This window comes from Psittacula echo, assembly GCF_963264785.1.
Source record: "Psittacula echo genome assembly, chromosome: 1".
In the NCBI taxonomy this organism is placed as follows: Eukaryota; Metazoa; Chordata; class Aves; order Psittaciformes; family Psittacidae; genus Psittacula; species Psittacula echo.
Window position 1 is genome coordinate 127,160,452 of NC_137735.1, and position 26,662 is coordinate 127,187,113.

Sequence of the window (26,662 nt, forward strand, 5' to 3'; positions counted from 1 at the left end):
TTGGATGGGCTTCGGAGCAACCTGGTCTGGTGTCCCTACCCATGGCAGGGGGGTTGGAACTGGATGAGCTTTAAGATCCCTTCCAACACAAACTCCTCTGTGATTTTACGGTTTATTTCAGTATTAAAAAATTGGTAACTGGTCTCTTGACAGCTTTGCAGACACAAGACCACATCCAAGCCTTGTTCTGTTGCTGCTTTTCCTCCGCACAAAAAGCCCATTAGTTACCTGGTCACATACCTAAGAAAAAAAAATGAATTGCTTTGTGTGATTTGTTCCTCAAGAATTAATTCCAGCTGCTATTCCTCTTCCTGCTGCCAGATACAAATCTCTTGGGATATACACAAATTACACAACTGCCCAGGACAGAAGGTACCTATCCCAATGGAGACAGCAAATCTCTACCAACTTTCACATCTATCTCTGGTTTTAAGTATGCCAACATCTCGTTAGTATTTTGCTGGAGTTCTTTGGGCTTTTCGCTTTGTTAGGTATGTTCTCGCATGCCCCAACCTTGTTCTGAAAACTAGAGTGCCAACTGAATTCAGTTATCTTCAGTTTTCCTCATTTTTGTTATGTACAAAAATATCTTATGTTTTGGCTAGGGCTAACATCCAACTAAAACAATGTTAAGTGCTTTTATCTCAGAATTAGAGCATTTATAAAGATGTGCACTGAACTAATGATTCATTTTAATTCACATTTGTTGCTACTGAGGTGGGAGCTGGAAAAAGAAAAATAAAAGTAAAATAAAAGAAAAAAATTAAGTACCTCCAAGAATTGAGCTGTGGCCTTTGGAAGATCAGATTCTCATAGAAAAACTTACTAGAGCAAACCTTTAAGTGTGGTTTAAGGGGCTTTTGCTTATTGCTAAGCTATGTTTTAATGTGTAAAAGCAGCAACACCAGAATAGGAAGAGCCCAGCAGCCACACTAGTTGCGTTCTGCCTCCCACTTCCAGCTGCACAGTGCTCTCACCTCTGTGATCCAATGGCAATTTTTCAGGTCATACTGTAAGCGAAGGAAAAAAGAATAAGTGCCTCATTGTAATGGTTTTGTAAACCCACATCCTTTGTAAATACCCTCATCTCTTTCAATGTTAAGAAACAGAGCATGTTTCAGCCCCAAGGACCGTTCGACACACTGCACAGCTCAGCAAAGCACAGGCTTGGTTGCTCAGGGATGAACTCTCAACCAGATCTCCAAGTGTCTCAGCAGCTATTGATAGTGCTTTCATTCAGATGGAGACCTCCTGCTTATAGCTGAGCTATTAATGATGTAGGAGTAATGGAGCAGCAACTGCTCTCTGGTTTCTCCAGGACCAGTAACTGAGGCATTGATCACAGCTTCTAGTTTGAGGTTTAACTTCAAGTCAGGCCAGTCAGTTAAGCCTCTGAGCAGATAGGATTTTGAGGGTGGGAGGAAGGAAGACAGAGACTCTTCACAAAATCCAATTCTTCAGGTGCTCCCAACAGAGAACAAACAGATGTATTACTGTTGATTTATGTATAGGGATTTTAACAAGGCCATTTTACAGCATTACTGGAAATCCTAGCCCTAGGCACCTACAAGCTGGAAGGTTGACTCTTTAATGCTTGGCTGCTCAATGCCACCTTATCTTGAGCTGGCTTCAAAATTTTATTTCAGACAGAAGCATCATTAGCTCAAGGACGTGAGGCATATGCATATTTTAATTGGAATCACATCAGGTGCATTATCTTTTAGTTATAATATTGCTAGAAATTAAATTGTCTAACTGCATATATTTTACCTGCTATCACATCAGGAAAGGTGCACAACCATCTCTGGGATGCTTTTTTCCTGTTCAAAATGAAGATACAACCAACCAGAGCTTCTGCTGAACTCTGCATCACCTTATTGTGAAATGTTAAGTGTCATGAAAACTGCTAAGCAGCCATTCCCATTCAGAAAGCTGCAAAATTATGAAAGTCTTCTTGAGAACTGAGTTTTCAGCCAAGTTTTCTAACCAACATGTTGTCTCTTAAGAGGTTCTGAAAACAAAACATCTCTTGATGTTTCTAGGGTTTTGTTCATTTGTTGACTAGAAATTATTAACAATATGCCTTAAAACAGTGACTTGGGAGAAAAGAGGAAATACTGAACTTTGATAAATCATGAGTTTTATAGTCTGCAGAAAAAAGCGACAAGGCCTTCTGGACAGGACTTCAACCTTGTATGTTCTTATTACTCTGTTTCTGAATTTATCAGTACTATCCCAGCAAAGTCCACAGGGGTTTTGTGGTATCTTAGGCACTTCGTAACTGAGACAGGAGCACATCTGAATTGCTGGCACATGATTCACCAGCCAGTAGTCAATAGCAACAGTACTACCATAACAACAACAATGATATCTAAGTCTACATATATATGAGAAAGATGTGACAGAACAGCAGTAGAAGTGAAACAAAAGGCTGGAGAAAAATTCACAGACTCCACGTTATCAGTGTTCTAGTTCCTTTTTCAACCACTGAGTAATCAGTGGGACACAAGTGGAGTAAGTTAAACTGAAGTGGAACTGAAGCAACAAGTTAAGGAAAAGCAACAAAAGTCATACTAACGAAATACAATAAGCAACACTGACACTGGGAAATCCTGAAGTAATCCACAGGCCATTTTCCATAAAATCAATAGTTTATTGCCATGCTACCTTTTTTTTTTTTTTTCCAAATGAAGTTGGCACTGGTAAAGGGGAAAATGTTGTCATAATACAGATACATGTAAAAAATGTGCATTTGGAAAGCTTCCTCAGTAATGACAGCTTAAAACAAGTGAAATTAATTTCTTTTTAAGATAAACGTGGAATGGCATAAAAATACACTCTTTTCTGCATAGTATAATATCACTTTTTTCATAAAAGAAATACGGAATGTTTGTAAAAGCAAATTCACTGAACAGGGCAAGTTAATTGAAATTTTATAAACAATTTGGCAATGGTACTCCCACTGTTTAGACTTTTTTATATAAAAGAAATAAAAATCTAGAAAGCTACCTTTATACAAAGTTGCTATATTTATGCCTTTAAGTAGGAAAAAACATTTTATAATGCAAATTAGGACATACAATAATCTTACAATATCATACAATGTAATGACAAGAAAAGAACATACAACATAAGATTTTGGCCTTTGTAGAAGTGTCTATTTCTGCATTTAATAAATGCATTTGTGGCACACTGGTGACTATTGTATTCTCACTACTACCAGTCAGGTTTCGTGCGAGCGCAGTATCCAGCTGTACTGTAATGGCAGGTCTGCAGTTGAGTTTAAAACACAGCCTGTTTGTTTGTCAGGAGGCGAAAGGTGACGATCCTGCAGCAAAGCGAGATGTGAAAAAGGCAACAGGCCTGCTGGTTGAGACATCTGTATTGCGGGACACCAGACAACACTCTTTCCTTTCATACCAGAGCATTTCTTATACATTCAGTTATTAAGTACCAAAGTCTTACAAGTGAGAACACCTGCGTTTGAGATTTGGCAAAATTTCAGGGAAAATACAAAGTTAGTACCAAATATATAACATATTATATATAAAATGTGGGTGTATGATATACACACATATTCTAATGCAAAAAAACTGCATTAATATGGAGTTAGATTTGCTGACATCCATTCCTAACTAATACAGCCATTACAAAACAGGTGTAATCCTGATCTTTCACGCACTTCAGAATCACTTCCTCTTTCATACATAACAGTTAAAGCAATATATATGCAAGTATGACTAAGAAATCAAAATTCACATAATAATCTGAACTCTGACCACAACAAATAGGATTTTTTTTTCAGTACATGTTATTAAATATATTTATATTTTTACAGTATTTTTAGACCTTTCCTGAAGAACTTGACCAACCAGGTCTTCAGGTGTAACAAAGCTGTTACGTCAGCAGAACTTATCTTGCAGGAGCACATCCAGTGGCCCTTGAAGTCAACGCAAATCACACGTTTGGCTTCCAAGGACACTGCATGAGGCCTGAACAAGCTCCAGAAGGATTACCCTGCAAACAAGGAAGATTCCCTGATGACATCAAAGCTCCTACCTCAGACTTTCTTTCCTACTGCCAAAGGGAAGGACTGAAGCAGAGGAGACACGGACTCTGGGCATTCTGGTTGGCAGGTGGTGTTGGGCATGACCACCTACAGCACAGCCCTAGCGTGTGGGGCAAGGTGAGTTTCGCGGCACCTTTTGTACTAAGGCTTCTCGTGGAAAGCAGAGGAGCTGCTCCTCCGCACTCACTGCTTGGCAATTAGGTCACCAGGGGTCTCAGACGTGAGCTGTGGCTGTGACACCAAGGCATGAAGTACTTTGCAGACACAGAGGAAGACGATCCCTGTTCTGAAGGGCTCGAGCCTATTTCTTAATCATCTTTTTTACATAAACTCCTTTGTATATACACGTATTTGCTACATAAAATAGAATTACACCGAAGTAATGGATATAGCAGAAAACATTGTCACAATATATGTATATAACCACACTAAATAATTATTAAAACTGCAAGAAAATTTTCAAAATGCCCATTGTAGCATATAAAAATATAGAAATGTCCAACACTTGTTTCATCAACTTTGAAGGTAACATTATCTCTCATATTCTATCTGTACACCTACATATTTCCAAACAAAACACTGCGTTAATCTGGAGTAAACACCATGTTTTAATGGCTAATATCCTAATAAGACATCTGAAAGACTTAGTCACATACCTTACAGCATGGTATCACAAGACATAATGTATACATGGTCAGAGTTACAGCTGCTAAACTGAGGGTTTTTTTCCTCCTTATTCACTTATCTTGTCCTGAAGAGGAAGTAATTCCTAAAGATTGTGAAAAGAACCTTAAGTGGTGACTTTCCCATCTTTTTTGTGTATGCTCTACAAGAATGACATCAGGAACCTTGACTCCATCTTAACGCAGTTTTTTGTGGTGGAATTTCTTCTGGCTTTTTTTGGAGTGTATACAAATTTAAAATAAAGACATCATAAATGAACTTATGTTTATATTAAGTAAATACTGTCAAATATAAATGCCTGAATTGCTACCTCAGGGAAAAGATGGGAAAGATCGTACTAAATTCCAAAAATACCTAATTCTATCTATCACACTGAAGGACTGAACTTTTTTTTCAGGGGAAATAGGAGAAATTCCGATTTAAGTCCACAATTAGTTCCTACTAAATCAGCTTCATCTTATTTGCAGCCATTAAATAAATTAGTACAGTGCAGAAACAGAATTTCACCATTGATCCCACCTTACACGGAGAATACTGCTTAGAAATAGAGGTCCAAATCAGATACATCATTACATGCTTAAAGAAGTAGCTGACATTAATCAGAACTCACATTTTTGCTTCACCAACAGTGAATAAAGACAATCTGCTCTCTCCTGACCCTGTCTCAATGAGAAGTGGTTAAGTATAAAACAAAAGCAAGGCCAGCCAGATTTTGAGTCAATACACACTGTTACAAAACCAACAAAATCAACTGCTGGTCTGTCACCTGCAGAAGAGCAGCCCTTTTTTGACATTGGCTCGGACTCCGTACAGTTTGCACCTTTTTGTGGCCCTTTTTACACCCAAACCCTGGTCAGAGGGGTAAAACACACAAATATCAAAACATCTCGGGGAGAAGGGAAATTAAGCAGTTTATGATATGAAAGGTATTTTTGAACACTTAACATTTTTATAAAATTTCTGTAGACCTTTAGTAGGAACAGGATTAGTGCTTCAAAACTGTTACATTCCCTTGGAAACATACTTATTGGGGGAAACAAAGCCTGTTCTAATGAGAATTAAGGTTTTCAGAATGGTCTGGTTTATATTTTTTTATGGAATCACCAAGAAACACCACAAAATTTAAAAAAAAATTGGTCCTTCTCTTGACACCAATTTGGGAAAAAAATCAAATATTTTCCCAACATAATCAATGGATTAAATTCTCACTAACTGTATTTCTAGTACAATCTTTATTATTGTATGTACTTTTGGTCACTGTTTCATCTTTGTCAACTCAGTCTCCTTGTTTAAGAGATACACTAATGTATGTCTTTCCCAAATCACTGTCATTAAAGGAATACCTACAGTTAAAGGCTTTCGCTTGTCCAATGTGCTTAAAGGGCAGCAGCCAACTGCATGTTATGGATGGAAGGTATAACCGATGGAGATGTTGCCATTTTTGCAGGATCTAGTTTATGTAAACTTAACATGGCTTGGTTACTACAGAAAATGGTTACATATTTGTAGTTTCTCAGTCTATACACCTGTGGGCCGAAATTAAATATGACCTAAATACTGTGGAGAGATTTCAGCTGAAAACTGAATCCTAGATTACAGACACTAAACCTAATATCACAGCCTTGAAGAGACTGAATTGAAAAACTATTTACTAAGTCTCAAAGGGTAAAGTGCATTGCAACTACATCTACTTCAAGGGGAAGAAAATAAGGAATGCTACAGATGAGTAGCGTGGGTAATGGGGACTACTCAGTATGTTTGCAGTGCACATAAAACAGGAAAGCATTATCCCACCTGTAAAATTTAAGAGGGTAAAAAAATAGTCCTGGCAAACTTGTCATCAGACTTGTTAATACAGTTAAAGTCACAGAAAGTTGAAATTTCAGTATGTTCTCAATTTTGGGGACCAGAGCTAAGAAAACAACCCCTATGAAGTACTGTAAAACTTGCAACATTAAAAAAAAATTACTCTGAGCATCCCTTGTATCTGAGACTATTCAGGATAAACACATAGGCCAACACACGAGAACTAAGGAGGGATGCGGTTGGTGGCTGTAATTGCAACAGGTCACTCAGGATCTATCTGAAGTCTCCATTTCCCTATTTGTCAATTAAGAATATTGTCTCTCTGCCTCAAGGGTGTGTTTATTCACAGGTCCAATTAATTAGTATTTCTGAAACACTCACACCATGCAGATGAGAAGCAAGTATTTCTAGGCAGCTGGTTAGATCACACACACTTGCCTCTAAACACATGCTGAAGCATTAGTTCGGTTCACAAATTAAAATGAGCTACAAGCTAAGAGCCAGAATTACACCAGTATCATTAACCTACCAAATATTGCAAAATAAGTAGTAATTTCTCTTCCGTATAGACTAAGACTGGTCCATAGCATTAGGTGAGGCAATGGCAAAGATGTGAAGGAGCACTAGCACTGCAGACCTGTAAAATGTTTCACTCCAGACAGTCATTACATTACCTTCTTGAGTACCAAGGTCTCCCTACAAGTCAACACGTCTATCACAAGAGCATGCATGGGTTGACCATGAAATTATTAACAAGGTTTTTTTTTTAAATCTCATTTAAGTTCCTCACAATGGTCTCAATGACTCCCATATTTTACTTCTGCAAATTATTTTCTTTGTGCATCTGGTATTTCAGTACCAGACAGTCTGTAAAGAACAATGACAGAGTGTAAAGGTTGCCTGGTATCCCTCAATGGTGTGGCAAGACACATATTTTAGGTGCTATTAGTGCTGCCACTACCAAAGTGAGAGAAGACCAAAGAAAAAGTTAACAAAGGAATAGGGAACACACTCCAATTTAAAAGACAGAAAATAATTGTAGTTTGTTTGTTACAAAACTTGAATTCAAATATTGCATGAAGACCCTTAATTATTTTACAGATCTCCAAATGGCTTTTCTTGCACATTTTTCTCACTCACAGTTTAAGGGTTATTTTATATCACACCAGTTCACAGAAGTGTCATTTCCTTTGCAATCACAGGCTCAAGATTAATCTCCTCTGCTGCTAGTACCAAGGTGCACCTGCAATACTGCCAGAATTCTAACATTATTCAGAGTATTAGAAAAACAACAAAACAAAAAACTTCTGCTAAGGGTGCATCTGGCATATTCAACAAACAACATTCTACCTGGATGTACCTGTTACACTAAGCAGCCATCACTGAACCAAGTTCACCAACTGTAAAAGGAGAAGAAGTACGTTCGTAGATAATACTACCTTCAGATAATTTACTACATATCTTTCTAAATTAAAGTATACTATCAACTATGGATGCACACTGCTAGGATGTACAATTTTCTATAAAGAACTATCAAGTCCAGTACCCTGCCTCCCATGTAACCTGTGACTGATGTGTTAAGAGGAAGACAATAACTGCATAATAAACCTTTCCAGTTGTGCAATCATGCATGTTGCTGGAGAGCTGGGATATCTCTGTCAGGCATAAAAACGTACAACACTGGACAAAGACAACCATTTGACCTTCAAGAGTCTTTCTTTGTCAAATGCAGAGAGTAAGACAAACACATAATGACCCTGAACAATAATTAAAGCTATGTACAAAATGTTGACTTTCAAAACAAGACATTATGGAACAGGTAAAAAAGAAACACACAAATGCAAAGGAAGGAAGGCACACTGAACTAAGAAATTACAAGAGAGCCTTAATTCATACAGCAAATCTGTGAATTCCTTCACAAAAAAAAAAACCAAACAAACTCTAATGAGATTAAAGTTGTCAGATTTCACAGGGAACTTGATACATCACTCTGAACTCTCTTCTAGCAGAAGGAGCTTAAGGCTGGGTTTAGATGTGTTCATAGCTCTGATCAACAAACTCTGATGTGACCTCTCAAATATCACACAAGTTAAGAAAACTTAGGAATTAGAGGCCTTCTTGTCTATGTGGTTTAATGCAAAACAAAACAAACCAAAAACAAAACAAACAAAACCCAACAAAAAAAACCAAACCAAAAACAAAACAAAAAAAAAGGACAAAAAAGGTGTGGTGTTTATACCCCTTGAGATGAACCAATATATCTTGTGTACGTCAAACCGAGTGAGTTAATGCATTAACATACATTTCATTCTGGAGGAGCCACTTCAATGAGGAATGAATGCAATATATGTATTTTGAAAGATTAGGTTTACCTGCTAGTAATGCACATATCAGAGAGGCTTTAAAAAGTGTTATAAATGTCATTAACGAGTATAGGCACCAGACCAGAATATTTAAAAATTCAAAACTGGCATGTCACTCGGAGTCTAATCAATTTAAAGAGGCACTGTGAAAGGTGGTGATGCTGCTATGCAGTAATTACTACTACTGTAGAATGAAATAGTGTTACCTAAATGAATACTTGCTCTACATTAATTCCCTTTAGACAAGTACATGAAGTAGGCAGAAAAAGTTCTATTAGTCTATAAAAGGCGTTAGTGTTAAGAAATGCAAAATACTTGCATCTTCAATTCTATAAACTTCACAAAAGGTGCAAATGATTTAACGCTTCCCAGGCTCACATAGGCAGGTCAGTACTGTTATGTCTAGTTTTCCTAGAAGTACCATCATCTCTGGGCAGTGCTTTTTGCAAGCTTGACATAGCAGCAGTTCTTTCAATGTCTATCACAGCATACAGCTCTGTGCGCCTGGTTGGAGTTTGCGGAAGTGGAGTGGTGGGGGTTTTTGGAGTCTGAGGGTTGTCGGAGTCACTGCCACCTTCCAAGTCAACCTGTATATAGTTGAGCTGCCTGTGTTCTAAACTCGGACGCCTAATGTCAAAGTTAAAGACTGTTGGGGTACAGTCCCGACGTCGTGTAAATTCTACTTTATGAGCACTTGCTGGTACTGTTACATTCTCTGTATTGACATAATTATGCATTGGATCTAGGTTATTGTGGTAGCCATTTAGAGAAGGGGTCTTTGGTCCTAAACTGTCATCTTCATCTCTACTCAGCTTGCGGGCTTCCCAAACAGGAGGCAAGGATGGCAAGTTCTCATAGTTCAACAGCGCAGTTCTCCTCTGAGCAGAGTTGTTAATGTTCTGTGTGTCTGAGGTACTGGTTGATGTCAAACGACCTCTCCTGACCCCTGAGGCACTAGGGACTGATAACCTATTTATGTTTTCATACACCAATTTATTACCAGATGGAGTTTCTCTACGTTCATCACTGTCATACCCAGTGTCCCATTCAGTATTGTTTGTGCTGCTGCCACTAACTTGGTCTCTCCCAAGTTGCTCCAGTTTCTCTCTTTCCATTAATTGCCTTTGAACAGGTGTTGGTCCTAAAACAAACTTGACTCCTTCAGGCTCCAAGAGAACCTGAGCATCTCTGTCATCAGTACACATCTGATCTTCTTTTGCTTTCGTTGTTTCAGGGTTTGAAAGCTTTGATTCCAATGGCGCATGCACACTTGATCGACTTTTTCTTTCCTCTTGTACCCCAGTAGTGTTGACATAAGTGTGCACCTACAAGGGGAAGAAAAAACAAGTGAATTCAAATGCTATTCGCGCCTTTTCTCCCCCTCCAAATTTCTTCCCTTCTCAACTCCCTGCTTTTCTAATCAAAATACTTGAGAAGCAAATCTCATGATAGCAGCTGTTTAAGAGCAGATGTCATATCTTTCACACGTTGCTGAACTGTGCTGTTTTAAGGCTTTTTTCCCTTGTTGGTTTTGTTAAAGTTACTCTAACAAAAGAACAGAACTTATACCTACACTAGTGATTATTTTGATTTCATATTTTACCTCAATTGTGCTCTAGTTACAGCTTTTAAGGTTCTATTCCAGCTCTGCTCTGGTCAGGGCAAGCTTGAGCTGCTCCAACTTAGCTCATTAGTTCAAACGGACAAATCGGTGAGAGCTCTGCTGTCCCTCACTATGGCAGTGACCAACAGTTCAACATTTGCTTTGGATAAATTTATCTTTGTAATTTCCACACTGCAAAGGAAACATAACTAATGCACCCACCCACCCACCACCCCTAGGATCTAGCCATGCGTACTACTCAAGCAATGAGGAGAGGTTGGCTCTACTGGAAGAACAGTCCATTCTTTCTTCAAGAGCCAACAGTCTCCTAAAAACAAACTAAAGGAGAAAAACATACAATTCCGTATGAACCGTGGCACTCGGAATTAGAAAGGAGCATGAGCTGGCACTGGATGCCACTAAGAAAGGCAGGAATATACCCCTAGGTTATCCCTCCAAGTTCCCACAGTGGATCAACACAAGACTGAACAGGAATGACTGGAGTAATGGATTCCTTCTCTAAATTTTAATTCTGTGTCTGGATACCCAAACAGCAAAAGCAGTATCTGACAGCAGCAGTCAGCTAGCCTTCCCTACTTCTCTGTCAAGCTCTACAAGCTGAAGTGTTATTTACAGCTCGCTTGACTCCTACACTCATTGCTTTCTCTTAAACTAATTTCTCTTCAATAGCTTCAACAGCAACACTTGGACTCTTCTGTGGGGGCTCTTAACAAATCCTTTCCCACCAGATGCTTCACTGCACTTGACTCCAGTTACCTTCTCTGATTTCCAACACTGGTTTTTGTCATACATATATTCCTAAACCACACCACAAATTTTATTAAACTTGACTAACATTTTCAGCAACAATCTATATGAGGAGACAGAACACACCCTTCTGGAAGTTTTCAGTCTATCCCAGATGGGTAGGGTTTCCACTGAGAGGGATCTCAGCAGAACTGACTTCATAGAAACCTCATGAAGTTCAGCAACAGCAAATGGAAAGTCCAGTGCCTGGTAGGGAACAACAACTATACCACAAGCTTGGCACCAACTTGAGAACAGCCTTGCAGGAAAGCACTGGCAGTCCAGGTGAATGGTAAGTTGAATGCGAGTCAGCAGTGTGCCCTTGCAGCAACCAAATGTGCATTGGTTTGTGCGAGCAAAAGCACAGCCCAGTATTAAAGAAAGTGATTTTCACTGTCAATCCAGCACTTGTGAGACTGAATCTAGGCTCCCCAGTACGAGACAGACATCACCACACTGGAGAAAGTCCAGTAGAAAGCCATGTTTAGAAAGGCACATGACACAGAAGGAGAATTTGAGAGCACCATCCTTGTTCAGTCTTAAGAGAAGGCCAGAAAACCACCTAACAGCTGTTTTCAACTACCTAAGAGGTAAAGAAAAAGACAGAGCCAGACCCTTTTTGAAGCTGTTCAGCAAAAGGCTAAGGGGCAATGAGTTACCAGCTGTAACAAGAAAAAAAATCCATTGATGTATTAGGGAAAAATGCTTTCACAACAAAGGTGGTGAAACACTGGCTCAGAGTGTTGTAGAATCCCCTTGGAGTATTCAAAATATGATAGGACAAGGCTCTGTGCAGCTGTCTCTGACTTTACGATTTGATCTAGAGGACTCTAGAGGTCCTTTCTAACCTAAATTAGTCCATGATTTCTACTCAGCAAATAGAAAACTTAAATGTAAAGCAGCTTTTTGACCAAGATCTCTCATTAGAAAGTACAACTCAGGTGTTTAAAAATATTTACTGAAATTTTTGAGTATATGCCAATACATACTTTCTGTATCTTTATTAATATATAAGATGAGCAATTTAAAGCAGTTACTTTCCTCCACAAGCTATCCTACAAAGTGTCATTTTAAAAAGGCAAAGCAAACACTTTTCTGGGCAGTTAATATATGGTAGAAATACACTATACCCTATACTGAAAAACACAAATGAAAGCCTACAGAGCAAGCATTAGAAAAATCTGAACTAATGCAGAACCTAACTTACATAAGAGGAAAAAATACCCACTTGGTCCTCTGCTACAAGTAAAGGATGTGTTGATTCTTCACCGACAGAGGGGAGGCGTGCACTTCCGACAGAAGGATGTCTGCTAGAAGGATGTGATGAAGCATCTCCAAAAGATGGATATCTGGGATAGCCGTTAGGTAAACTTTGTGCATTGAACCCAGGAGCTGATTCAATTAGAAAACAAGTAAAGCCATATTAAAATAGAACATTTTACTGTATATGAGTAAGATGCTTTGTATCTTCATTTTCAATTTTCAAAGGAGAAATTAAAATATGTAAACCAATGTTAAATATACACAAGACAATTTTGCTGGGGGAGAGGAAACGAAAAGCAAATTGGAAAGTACAGCATGCCAGTATTTACTGAGAAGCATCTCTGAAGCAACCATTGAAATCCAGGTGTATTACACATTGTAGTTCCCCCAGTAAACCCCCTATCCAACTTCTCGTTTTACCATTAACGTGTCTCCTTAACAAACAGTACACTTATAATAATAAGCTTCTCTTTCTCTGAAATCATCAATAACCTGGAATTCCTAGTTTCAAATATCAAGCCATCTGTCCGAGATTACTTAAAATCCTCTGGTATTTTTAAAAGGACTTCACCCATCCATCTACTCACAGCAAAATAAATATTACAAACCCACTGTAGATGTGATATTACCATTACTTTTCCCCCCTAATAAAAAAGCTGGAACATTACCCAACATTAACATTTCTCAGAAATGCTACAAGTAAAATATGGTGATATATTATAAAGCAAGACTGCTTCAGTGTTCTTACCCATACACCTATTGAATTGCTTTCTAATGCAACACTGCTTCAGTGAAGCAGTGTTCTTATGAAACAACTAAGCTCCCAAAACTTGTTTCTTAAAGCTGAAGAACTTGACTATGGCAGTTTTGCTCCCAAGACTTAGGATTCCCTAAAAAAATCCTCAGCAAGTACCTCAAGAGAATGCATTACTGGTTCTTAGCCTCTTAGCTTTGAATTAGTTTTCTTTTTAATTACTTAAAGATTTAATGCAAATTAAATGCTATTTTCAACTAAGCACCACATTACATTCAGGTATGTCATCTGATAGTATAACCATACTTACTGGTAGGTGTTCGAGGGGTTCTTGGAGCTTCCAACTCAGTTTGATGATTATTCCTTTCTACTACTGGTTCTTCTACCACATTTATGCTATTATTCTGCATTATCTCTTGCAACATATTAAATAGCTCTTCTGCACGGGCACATTTAAAGGCAAAGATTCCTATAAATACACAAGGAAAAAATCAAAATCCTTTAACTTAAGAAACATGTCTTACAATGTATGTAACTTTCAAAAAACAGAACTGGAATCCATAGAATGAATACCTGCCAAAGAAACAAAATGTTAAGAAACTTTTATTGCGCCAAAATACACAAATTACTGTGAAAGCCTTAAAAGTGTTTATCTAATAGAAGAATAAGATTCCCATGCACCAAAAGTTCAATTAGAACAGAAAACTGGCTCAGTTAAGAGCAAACCAAGTTTCCAGTGCTAAATGAGGGGTTTAAACAAAACAAAACAAAAAACACAAAGCAGGGCAAGGTTTTTTCTTTCATTTTTTTTAAGCTGAAAAAAAGGATACCTGTTTGATAAATTAATTAAAAAACCCAAAACCAAAACTAGTAAATGAAACTACTGTGGTGTTACACGGTCATATTTTTTAAATCAGGTTTCTATTAAATTACCATAAAAATAAGATCCCTGCACAACAGGAAAGAAGAATTTAAACACTGGGTAAAAGTTTGGTTTCTTTGAAAAGATTAAAATGAAAAGCTAGTAAGACAAACTGTGTGAAACGGACAGTAACAAACCAATTGCTTTAGGCTAAAGGATAGACACAGAAAACAAAGTTAGCAGCAATACCATGTATTTTGCGTGTGTATTGTGCCACTTTGCCTTTAAACAGCAAGGGAGCGCCCCAACTTACCCTCACCAGCAAAGTCGCAGCTTTGGATTATTCTTCCATTGAAAGCATGAAGTTAAAGTTGACATGCTTGTTAAACGTGGGTGCAGGTGCTCATTTTTTAAAGTGAGTATTACAATCTTAAAACACTCTTTACTAAAACTGCCTACCTAAATAGCTAGCTCTGTAAGTACAATTATGATAATACACTGGCAATTACTATCATCATATATTTATTTAAGGACAGAGAACTGTGACAGATCAGTACTACCAGAAAGGCTCCATATGGCAGAAGTTAACAAAACCCCAGCTGGGAATAGACCACATGGACTAAGAGGAATGACACTCCACAATTAATATTCAGCCACTGCAGTGAATAAGCTTCATGCTTGCAACACATCAGCTGCAGAGCTGCTTCTCTACTCCATTTCCCCAACCCATGTTCCAGTTCAAGTATAATCCATGTTTAATTTTTTGCGTATTTATGAAAACTCACACAAGATACTTAAATATTAAGGGACAAAAAGTAAAATAAAATATATAAAAAAAAAAAAAGGAAGAAAAAAATCTAGGTTCACAAACTTTAAAAAGCTCCCAGTATGTTTCTAAGAAATTCAGCTGTCTTTACTTATTTGTTTTAAAAAGTGCTTCCAAATTGCTGATTCCTTAAAGTATGATGTGAACCAAATTGGCACTGAAACTGCAAGCAAAACCAACTTGATGAAACCTTGATTTTTATTAAATATGTCCACATTAATACAATGTGATCTGTCATTTACAGAACATGGTGACACACAATCTCCTCCAAGTTTTCTACCCTTAATTATCTATTTATCTATTTTATCCCAAAACTCATCAATTAATATGAGATTAAATGGAAAACACAAACAAGAATATCAAGTAATGCAATCAGTAAAAGTTGCTGGGCAATATTCAGGGTATACTCAAATGAAATTCTGGGTCATCTCACCAAGAGAAGTTTTGCAACTGTGCCCACAAAGCCCAGTGTAGGTCTCAGGAACAATGCTCCATTGCAAAAAAAGGCAGCAGAGAGAACATCTTCTGGCAGATTTCTTTTTTCTCAATATTCACAGAATTTTAATATTACATAAGGAAGGCAAGAAACAAAAGAGGGAGGAAGGGGCTGCTGCTTACACAGGCTGCTTAATCTTCTCTATTAAAAAATTAATACAGGAGGCTAGCAGAAAAGTCATTTAGAATCGGTGGAAAATTCTGCATATTTGCTAACAGGCCATGGGAAAGAACCTTTAAAATAGTATTTTCAGTTTAATTTTATCTATTTTACATATTTAGAAGCAGCAGTAAATTAAATCTGAAAAACCAATTAATGCAATTTCCTTCAAGATGAAGTTTATCACTTTCTTCAAGGAGTCTGAGAATTTAGGTCAGTATGGAGTGTACTGTAACATTTGAAAACATCTCAATTTCTCATTAGGAAATAAGCTGAGAACGCCTTCTAAGCTCTTATTAAAATACCCCAACTGTCTGCTCTTACCTCTGCTAGGACAAGGAAGATTGAATGGTAAGCTTTGTTTATGATCAAGTTCTTTCATCTGACTGATTTTTTACAGTCAAATTTTAAAAAACTGCAATTGCTAAATATCATTATTGATAAAAGCACTACTAAATGCTAAAAATCTGTAAGAAAATGAAAACACAACTTAATCTCACAAAGTACAAATATGTAAGAATTCCAACTACACACAGCTACATTCCAGTAGGAAGATACAAAACAAGGCCAAAACCACTATACCCTTGGGGACTGTTGCAGTGAAGAGAGAGAAAAGCCTAAATCTTCTCACTGGGAGCCAACCTTGACAAAGGCAGGCATGATCTGGGAACTGCAAAGGTAACCATCTTTTCCAATTAAAGCCACACAGAAGATAACTGAGCATAACTGGAGATTACACTTCATACAAATAATATGAATTTGAAAATGGCATCACTGATATAAATGGAAGTGGCATTTGTTTTAGGAAGAGGATGAAACACAAGTGTGTTACTGAAGACAATAATAGAGCAGGGATATTTCAGCTTGTATCAGTGCTCCAGTCTTTTAAAATCTAAAAATTGAGAATTCTTTGAATTCCAAGGAGATTCCTCCACAGGTCCAGGTTTCACGGCCCTTCTCTGAAGGTCAAGTCAGCCTCTGAGGTAGAAAGATTTCCTTGTCAAAAACACCTCCTAAGCTGATGAGAACTATCCACACATACTAGCATGAAGTGCTCCAGACCTACAATGCCAAAAACTGTGTACAACTGAAATCCTCATTTTACCGTAAAGACCATTCCTCAAAAGGTAATACACTTTCTTCTCCCAGAAACCACCTTCCCATATAAAACTATAGCCTTTATAACTCTTGCAAAAGGACAGGCAAATATACTTTTTGTTTGGGGGATGGGGGGAGAAGGTAGGGAAGTGTCTTCCGACATCAAATAATTTCCAAAAAGCTTTCTATACAAAAAGTTCACATACCTTGTCCAGTTTGACACCTTCGGCCACTTTCAAAAGAGAAAAGATTTGAGTCGTAGCCATAGCGACGGAGACAGAGGTAGTGCCATTTTACAGAGTCCCTTTTACGGGTGTACAAAATTAGTTCTGTATCTGTAAGTTCCATTATGCCAGAACCCAGTTCATTACCATCATCATCCACATTAATAACCTATAAAAAGGAAGTTAAATAGCATTAGGTCAGTACTGTCTGAACACCAACTGTTTCCCTGATAATGCTCCACCTGCTCTGTCATACTGGTTATGATCCTTGAGGTAGAAGTTAAAAATACGAAACACCTCATCAAACCAGTTCCTTTGCTTCCCCCACCCAGAATTAAAAGTAATACATATTTAAAAGCAGTATGAGTAAGACTACATGACATTACTGTAAAATCCAAGAAGTTTAAAACACAAGAGATTTGTAAGTTTAACTTTTTTAAACTGGCTTTATGTACATGTTCTAGTGTTTTCATCCAGATACGGCATACCTCAGATAATGGAATCTTTTTAGAGACCCATTTCTGAAAAAAAAAAAAAAAAATTGATTTGTCATATAGCCCCACTTACAGTTGGGTAAAGGAACGAAAAAGGATAAGCGGCTCCAAGATAAAGCTTCCTTCACATACGTGTATAGCCTTGCACTGTGCTGAATCACCAGACTGTTTTAGACTCTTTTATGCCTTTTCAAAAAAACCCGAAAATAATTCAAATATCCTATGATTACCTTGTGTGAAAATGTGTATAAAGATTAAAACCCCTCTTTCTGCTTTTAAACCAGTTTGAGGTCATCTGCATCCTTTAGGCAATCTGGACAATGTCTATTTTCACAGACTCATAGAAATAGTTTGGGTTGGAAGGGAGCTTCAAAGGTCATCTAGTCCAACATCCCTGTGTGGACATCTTCAAATAGAAGATTCCTCCGCATGTATTTTCTCTCACAATACTGCTTCTAGTGGGATTGTGTCTTGCTCAATAAAAAGGCTACCAAAAAAATCTTCCCTATGATATTGATTAATGTACTCCTTAAAGAGAGATTTTCAAATGAAATCTCGTCAATTGAAAAGAATTAGGAATAGTTTAATCTGCCACTGAGGCTTATGCCAACTTTCTTTATTTTACAAATTATATGCTTGCATCTCCTCCCCCCTGCTGCTAAATCAGTGACCCACACAAACAATAGAGAAATCCTACGAGGATTAAAATAGGAACTAGTTACACAAAGTGATGTTAAATGCATAAAAAGCAAGAAAACAGAAAAATATTTAATCTTTCAGCTTTTTCTACTGATAATATGAAACATTTCCAGAAATTCCCATGGCTTTAAAGCTCATTTTGGTGTTGTCCTAAGGCAACTCATGAATCGTTTTTCACTATGGAATCATTACATTCCTTTGCCAACTCACAGAGACAGTTTGGAGCACAGAAGCAAATCTGACTTGTGTGACTATGCAAAGGTATGTTTACTTAAAGTCACTGACTTCAGCAGATTCATGTTAAGCATGTTAAACACATGAACAAGCGTTCACAAGCTTATAAATTCCAGGGATATATGAGGGACAGAAGCACATTTATAAATAAAGTTTCTTAAAGGACAAAATAAAAACTTTTTATTATCCTGACAAAAATACTACCAAAAATTTTCCATTGCTGACTCCACATACAGGTTCACAATCACAATTCTCCAACAGATCTTCCCTTATGCTCACAACTCCCTTCCTAACTTCCATAACCTCACAGAGGCAAAAACATTTACTAGGGCCCTACCAACAAAAGCACAGGACTGCTGTTCTTTCCTGAAGATCAAAACTGTCACAAAAAAGCCTACCCATCTAGGGAATTCCTGTCACTGCTGGTAAGGGAGGATTTCTCAAAGGGGCAGTAGAAACCTATAGCCATGGACACCTTCAACTCTGCAATGTTTTAACTGCTCAGTAATTCTCACCCTTTTTTAACGTAATTTTTTAAGAAAAAAAAAAATTACCTGCTCTGCAAGAAAGCAACAAAATAATTAAGAACATATCACATCATTTGCTTACCTTAAACTTGTTTCGATGGTTATCAGGGACAGTTTCTTTATCTGGACAGCTACAACAGCTACCCATGACTTCTTTAGAAGACCATGTGATCTCTAAAGGGGCAAAAAGACCCAACCAAACATGAAAAGTATAATTTAGTTGAAGAAAAATTAGAGTATCATCAATAAAAACTCAAAACAAATTGCTCTTTGAAATGACAATTCTTCATGATGAATTTTACAGTCATAATCAATAAAAAAAATCAACATAAATATTAGAAATATTTTTAAATAGTTAAATTAGATTTGGCATTTAGGAGTGGCAACACCAAGCTGTTAAAGGCCTACCAATAATTCAACTCTAGGTTACTACAGAACAGACCCATTTGATTTGTCACTTTAATTCCCATGGCAGCAGCTTAGGGGAAACAAAACCCAACAACTTACTGGGTGCGATTCTCATCTCCTGAACCAGGGCATTTACACAGGGCAACTCTCTGGATTCCAGTTCTAAATGAGCACTCCCCAGCCGAGACTGCTGAGCACAGCCCTAGTGACGCCCATACAAGCCCTGGGCTGTAGGAGGTTACCAGGCAGAGGCAATACAAAGAGCCCGCATGGCAATCCTGAAAGGCTGCTCTGGCTTCAGCAGCTCCAAGGCTGGCTTGCAAGAGAGAGTGGAGGCATTCCAAGCCCGGAGGCAGCCCTGAGCTGGCAGCAGTGCAGCGAGGCTCTGTGCTTCACATTTAAATACTTCCCATATAGCAATGTACATAAAACTATGCCATCAAAGTCAAGGGAAAGAAAAAAAACCCAAATTCAACACAAATATTTCAAAACTTGAAGGTTTTTTTATTTCAGTTCTATTTGGATTGTGTTACAGAGTCTACTTCATTTGCTATAATACTGTAAAATATTCAACTAACCTAAAATAAGGAAATAAAAATATTTGGCATTTTCAATATTTTCATTTAAATATTTTTCTATGTGTGGTAGAACTTTCATAAAATAGTGTGATAAAATGTTCATAGAACCAAGTCTCACAACAACCTTCTCCTCCCTCTACCACCTTGCAGAATGGGGCAAGTCTCATATTTAAGAAATACAAGAAAGTCAGACAAAAGAAACCTTGACTATTTACCTCATCTTTATACTGGGTGAGAACTAGAATTTCCACTACAAAAAATGAAAAGTGGGGCAAAATCCTGGAAAACTAAGTCAACACAAGATATGCCATTAGGAATCAAGAAAGAGGAACTGGTTGGTAATTTCACCTGACTAAAGGGGAAAAAAATCTGACGTCACCTTAATAAAACCAAGACTCGCTTTCTAGACAGGCATTTGTATTAGCATGCAGAAGTAGTACCCAAGTAGCACTTTAGTCTGCTGAGAAGTAAGGGGCAAGGAATACAATGAAGAGCGGCTAACTCTTCCACTCTTCTTGACCAGAAAACCCACTCAAAAGAGATACTGCTATCCTAGAGACTGTATAAATCTGCCACTAAAGCCCTGCAGAGGTGAAATGGAGAATTTAACATAAAAGGTAACAATATGGCTTGGATTAATCCCAGTAAGAGGCAAAGCACCAGACACACAGTCAAAATCACGGATTCTCTACTGTCATTTCTAGCCATAACACCAAAACATTCATTAATTTGACAGAGCTTTTGTTCCCCAGCTCAATACGAAACTGGGAGGTTGATTGTTTGCTTGTACTGTTAGAGAATGAAGCCATGCTACACACAACTGATTTTTGCATAGTGAAGTCCTAAATCTTTTTCATCAGTCAAATCACTCAATTACAGACTATTTTTAAGTCTTCACACATACATGCCACAGTTAGTTCAGCAAAATTTTTACTTCTGAATTCTGCCTGATTTGTTTAGAAAGGAGATACAGGTAATAAAACCTATTACCAGTTTCCTACCCTGCACTCACAATGCCTCACTACAGTAATGTTCATGTTGTTGGTCTTGCTAGCCCACTGATGGTACCCTACTCATGCTGAGAATTCACTGCTAAAAAGAGCAACAAGTGACAATAGCTGCAATGCAGATTCACAATGAATATATAAATTTGCAGCAAAAGTTTTCAAGCTCTGGTCCATACAGCAGTCATAGCTGTAAGATGCTTCTAGCAGCCTTCAGGCACAGATACTTGCACTAAATAAAGCTCAGTGTTAGACCTCCCCAAATATTTTGACAAAGTGGAAACAGAACTAGATAGCAGCATGCTGGTTTAGTATCATGACTTTCTCAGCATGCAGCATAAAACAGCTGATAAAGTCTGTTGTAGGCAGGTGCTTGCAAACTTAAAACAATTTAAAAAATCCTTAACTGCAAAGTAGTTTGGCATAAATCACTAGAGTTGCAAGTAGAAAGCCTGCAATAAACTATATGCAAATGTATGAAGTATGACCACTATATCTCAAGAAAGACAAAAAGAAAGGGTAGGGTATTGATAATCATATAAGCTCGTTACTTTGTCTCCAATATATTCTGATATTAATACTTCAGAAAAATCAAGAACTGCAATGTTGGTTCAAAGAAGAGATGCAAACTAAGGCTATGAGGAATAAATGAAACAGCTAGGGAACCAGCAGAATTAAAAATCACTCACCTAGATTTGGCCATTAATATTCCCAGCCTCTCCTGCAGCATCAGGGCTTCTGTCATACTCAAAGCGTCATGCTGTCCTGTCACAGAACTAATCATTTGACCTAGAACTAGAAGAGTACATAGAAATGTAATTTTTCTGGGTTTTAAGATACAAGTTAGTAAATAACAAAAATACATACTTTAAAATTATTTTGGCAGTATTATGTCAAGTGAGGTATTGATGGCCAGGATGCAACTTAAGTGGGGTTTTAGACAAGAGACTGATCTCTCAGGTCTTCCCCAGTATTTCAGTGCCTAGCTGGGTCTTGGAAGAAAATCACCTGGTGTCCCTTTCTGCATTGTCGCCTATAACACTGGGGACTCCACTCATTCCCACTCACTGCTTACCCAATTCAGTGTGTGGAAGTGACAGATGTGAAGCTCCCATTATCCTTAACACATACTGAACCAAACCACAGGACACAAACAGAAGAACACATACAGTTTCCTCTGCCTAACTCCGTCTTGCTTATCCTGCTGAACACACACAAATGCTGACTTGAATGGCTAACACTGCAGCACTGGTAAATGCAAAATAACAGCTAGCATAGGAGCTCTATCTGCTAGGAAAAACAGTCATGTAGTCACACAGTTCAATGGAATACTAGCTCAGTAGCTATCATAAAGCAAATGTTACAATTGTTTGAGAAGAACTCAAAGAGCCAAACCAAAAATACAATTCTACTGTATGAATCCCCACTGCACCCACAGATGTAGTAATGTATGCAGTCATGCCTTCCCCTGTCAAAAAAGGCAGAGTAAAACCAGAAACATAGTGCTTGGACTGCTCAGCCTGGAAAAAGCAGCCACAGAGGTTAGAAAAGATGAGTACAGAACCATAGGTGACACGGAGAAGATAAAGCACAAGTATTTTCCAAGTGCAAGCATTAGGGTGCAGTAGTGGACACTATTAAGAGGCAGGGTCAAAAAAACACACAGTAGTTTTGCACATCATATGTAGTTAAACTTTGTGATCCACAACATATTGTGGGAATGAGTTCCAGAAATTTAAAGACTCCGAAAGTAATTAGGCAAACGCAAGCTCCGTGAAGAGCTTTTAAACTCAAGGATGTCACATCTGGCTCAAAAAGTCTATAAGCTGCAGATATTTAGAAGGGTCTTAGAATACAACCATGCTCCTTCTTACTGTTCCCTTATATTTAATACTGGCTGTCAGAATTCACTGTTTACTGTCAGAAACAGGATACCGGAGAAACTGATATTTCAAGTTTGATCCAGTAGAGCTGTCCCAGTTAACACTAAAGGAAGACATGGACTCAACGTAAGTTTGATTGCACTGCCACAAGACATTAAAAAAAAAAAAAAAACCCAAACATAAACAACTTGTATTTAACTTGAAACTAAACCCTAAATTTCACGAAGGTAGAGGGCTAAACTTACTGAACTGCTTGACAGATATGTTATTTTGCATACACATACAGATTCTCTGCTGTGCGTAAGTGGTATTTAGTACCAGGAACTTGGAGCAAGTCACATACCCTTCCTATAATTTATTTGCCCTTTAGCCATAAGCTTTCTTGATCTTGGACAAAATCGTACACAGTTGTATTCAAGATCTATGCCTCTGCAACATGCACAGGGCTCTGGTTCTATGATGGCCTGACCCATCTAGTTGGTATTATTTAACTATGTTTTTCGGTCAGGTTACATTTTTGATGGCTCAACATACCAGACCAGCTCAGCAGAGAGCCTAGCAAGTGCCAGAGCCAGCTGAGGACAGAATCACAGCCTTAGCCATCTCTGCCCAGTTTTCAGAAAACTCAGCCCCTGCACTAATGGCTGGGATTTACTTAGTTTACCACATTCCCTGCTAAAAATCTTTAGGATGGGAGAAAGGAAAGAGGGAGTAGAAAGCTTCACACACACACACCCCCCACTCCAGTGGAATCTTACAGGTAGTCATTAGAAAAATAATAAAATTAAAACTTTTCACAGGCAAGCTACACTCATGCAGGTGTGTTTGCACAGGTATTTATTTACCCTGATATTTTTCTAGCAGAGTTATAAAGCCTTCACATGGTTTGGCTACCCAAAGCAGAGTCGCCTATTTCAGTTACCTAAGAATGATTCTTAAGTGATCTAAACAGAGTTTTTAATGGATAAAAGCACACAAATTTACAGCACCTAACTTCTTTTAAATGTAAAGGAATAGCAAAATTCTCCAACCAGTTGTTTCCAATTACAAGTTGACCATTTACTCTGTTTGGGATTTTCTTAAATCTTCCCAGATTGCAAAATATTTACCCAAACTTAAACATACAAGGAGAAGTAGACATTTTCACAGTCACAACCCTAAAAGTTAATCTTTTCAGTTATGTCTACAATGTCAAATTTAGGAGCTGTAATTTCCCATTCACAAAGTATCAGTGGTGGTTGGGTGCAGTCATGCAAGGAGGGGGAAGGGGTATTTTCTGATTCTCCCCAACACATTCATTACTGTTCTACAAGGTAAAATCCCAGGCAAGACAAACCAGGACCAGCGCTTATCTAGACCTTATTAACAGAGTTAAAGTTAAGAACTGCCATAACTTCAGAAAGATTTATTACTTGGCTCTGTAAAGTGAACCATGTCCTTTTCCCTCAAAGAACTAAGCAGTGGCAACAAGTTATGCTAATCTCTGAAAAGTCAAGGAAGACAAAGCATCAATGTAAATACAGCAGATATTCTTTTAAAGTCATATGCAAAAGCTAGTAGAAATTCTGACACTTGCAATTGTGCAATGTCCCCAGCTTGGGAATGGTCAGAACATGCGTGTTCCCCTCATGTAAGAAAAGCCACATGGGCAAGCTGCAGTCATATTCCTCCTTTTGCTCATGGTAATTGGCTGACCCATTAAACTCTGCTCACTGTTGCAATGCCAATGTAAAACCTGGCATTAAATTAGCTCTGCATTCCCTGGTTGCAGAATCAAAGATTAACTTTGGGGGATATTTTAATTCCTAGTACACAGCTTTTAAAACTCAGGGAAGGAAAAACCCCAAACCATAGCACGGCCCAGAAGAAGTATGGAGAAGCAAAGGTGCCTTGTCTGTAAACCCATCTTTTGCACATATTCTTTTCAAATGAAAATGTGATCTTTTGAATCACTAACTGCCACAGTGCTAGATCCTCTGTATTTCTTGCTCTTACACCTATAGGGAGAGCACAGAAAACATAACTAAAGCACATTAACATCATTTTAAAGTGTTTTGTACCACAAAACTGTAGTTTAAAAAAATTGGGGCTCTTTTAAATAGGGGCTTCAGAAATTTTAGTGTCTAGAAAGGCCAGTGAGTACAATGGAGTAACTGGAGAAAGATGCCTGTGTACAGGTTGTTAGCACTCAGGCTGACAAAGCACTTGAATGTATCCATTCTCATATTATCAAGCATCAAAATATTATTATTTTGATCACAGCTAAGCAATAGAAATACACACTTATAATGTCATCCTTGCCTATAACATTCCAAATTGCCCAATTTAGAAGACTACATAGACTTTTAAATTTAAAGTGTCATCATCGGCCATTTTCGAAGACTGTTTCTCATTTGGCTTAAGCTATGTAGAAAAATATATATATACACACATGTATGTAAAAGGACATAATCCCAACTACTGGAACATCAAGCTCCTCTGCACTTTGATTTCCTACTCATTTGAAGTATTTACTTAAAAGGTAGAGTAAAAGGAAGTATTACCAAACCCTCTACATTTAACATCCATTTCTGTGGAAATAAGTAATTTGAAAACATGATATACACGTATGAAAAGACAACCATTATTATTTTAAAAAATAACTATTCTGCTAAACCAGTATTTGAGGGAGTACGGCAGTTGAAAAATGGCTAGCATCTTTTCTTCCTAATCTCTTACAACTTTGAAAGAACGGACCATGCATGCCATCTCAAACTCAAATAGTGCCATGTTTCAATTCACATGTATGGTGCAAAAGACCCTTTACCACAAAAGGGAAAATTTTTAACTTGCACACACGACTCTCCATCCTGGAGCCATCAATGCCATCATGAAGCACTCTCATCTCAAGAACTGGCAATAGCCCACGTAATGGAAATGCAGCTTACTTGAATACCTAACAAAAATGGTACCCTTCACAGAAACCGTGACCTTGTAGATATCATAGCCTGCTTAAAAGGCTGAGAGCCAAATTTCAACCTTCTCATTGATGGCTGTAACAGCAGTTGGGACCAGACCTCAAGAAAAATAAGGAGGCTCCTGGGATGCCTTCCTGAAGGTTTACAACTGCCTTGTTGTTGACCTAAGCTATATGCCACATTGGAGCCATGTTTTTCTGTGACACAGCTGCACGTCTCCACATTAGCTGGAGTGCAGGCAAGCATGAGCAGGGGTTCTTGTTCCTTTATGCCTGTTTTGTGAACCTGTTTGAAATGGGAGAGCTTGACGGTGCCCCTCATGAAACTTCTCTCAAGTAAGATGCAGCCTCAAACTATGAAATGCAGAAGAAAGTGGGAGACAACAATTTTTTTTCTTTTCTTGTTCTGAAAACCCATGAAGTCTCCACTAAGAGACATGAGTTCTCTTGCATTTGTAACTTAAAGGGAGAAGTAGAATTAGCTCTTCACAAAGGACTGTCCCAAGCCCAGAAAGGGCTTTCTCCTTCCTTTCTCAGGAATTATCAGAAGTGATGATGATGGCAAATTATTTTACCTATAGAAAAAATAGACACAAATGGCTAAGTATTAAGCAAAACTCCCTTTTCTCCCTCCATCCATGCATATTAATGTTGCCACCTCTTATAAACCTCCTTAGAAGTATATATTAACCTCCTCAAAACTATTACTTAAGATAGCTAACACTTAAAATAGTTTGTGTAGGAACAGACCCATCACATTTCTAGATTTGATCTCTTCTAGAACTTTATTTTTTTTCCCTACCTCACTTAGGGGAAAAAAAAAAAAAAATCTTTACTTCAGGTGGAAAGGTGCAAAGGAAAACCA

The 26,662-nt window shown here is 37.9% G+C and overlaps 1 protein-coding gene across 5 annotated transcripts in view; it reads right to left on the reverse strand.

The window, feature by feature from the left end:
* Window positions 1–2,442: 2,442 nt before the first annotated feature.
* FRS2 (fibroblast growth factor receptor substrate 2) overlaps window positions 2,443–26,662 on the reverse strand; it is a 58,186-nt gene continuing 33,966 nt past the window's right edge. For 4 of the 5 annotated variants that reach the window (XM_080625611.1, XM_080625608.1, XM_080625610.1 and 1 more), the window contains 7 exons: window positions 21,648–21,753; window positions 19,051–19,142; window positions 17,503–17,535; window positions 16,997–17,183; window positions 13,660–13,818; window positions 12,561–12,724; window positions 2,443–10,247 (listed from right to left, as the gene is read on the reverse strand). In XM_080625611.1, coding sequence (XP_080481737.1) covers window positions 9,297–10,247; window positions 12,561–12,724; window positions 13,660–13,818; window positions 16,997–17,183; window positions 17,503–17,535; window positions 19,051–19,116 — 1,560 coding nt within the window. In that variant the 5' untranslated portion in view covers window positions 19,117–19,142; window positions 21,648–21,753 and the 3' untranslated portion in view covers window positions 2,443–9,296. The remainder of the gene's footprint in view (window positions 10,248–12,560; window positions 12,725–13,659; window positions 13,819–16,996; window positions 17,184–17,502; window positions 17,536–19,050; window positions 19,143–21,647; window positions 21,754–26,662) is intronic. The other variant, XM_080625612.1, reaches the window with a different exon arrangement.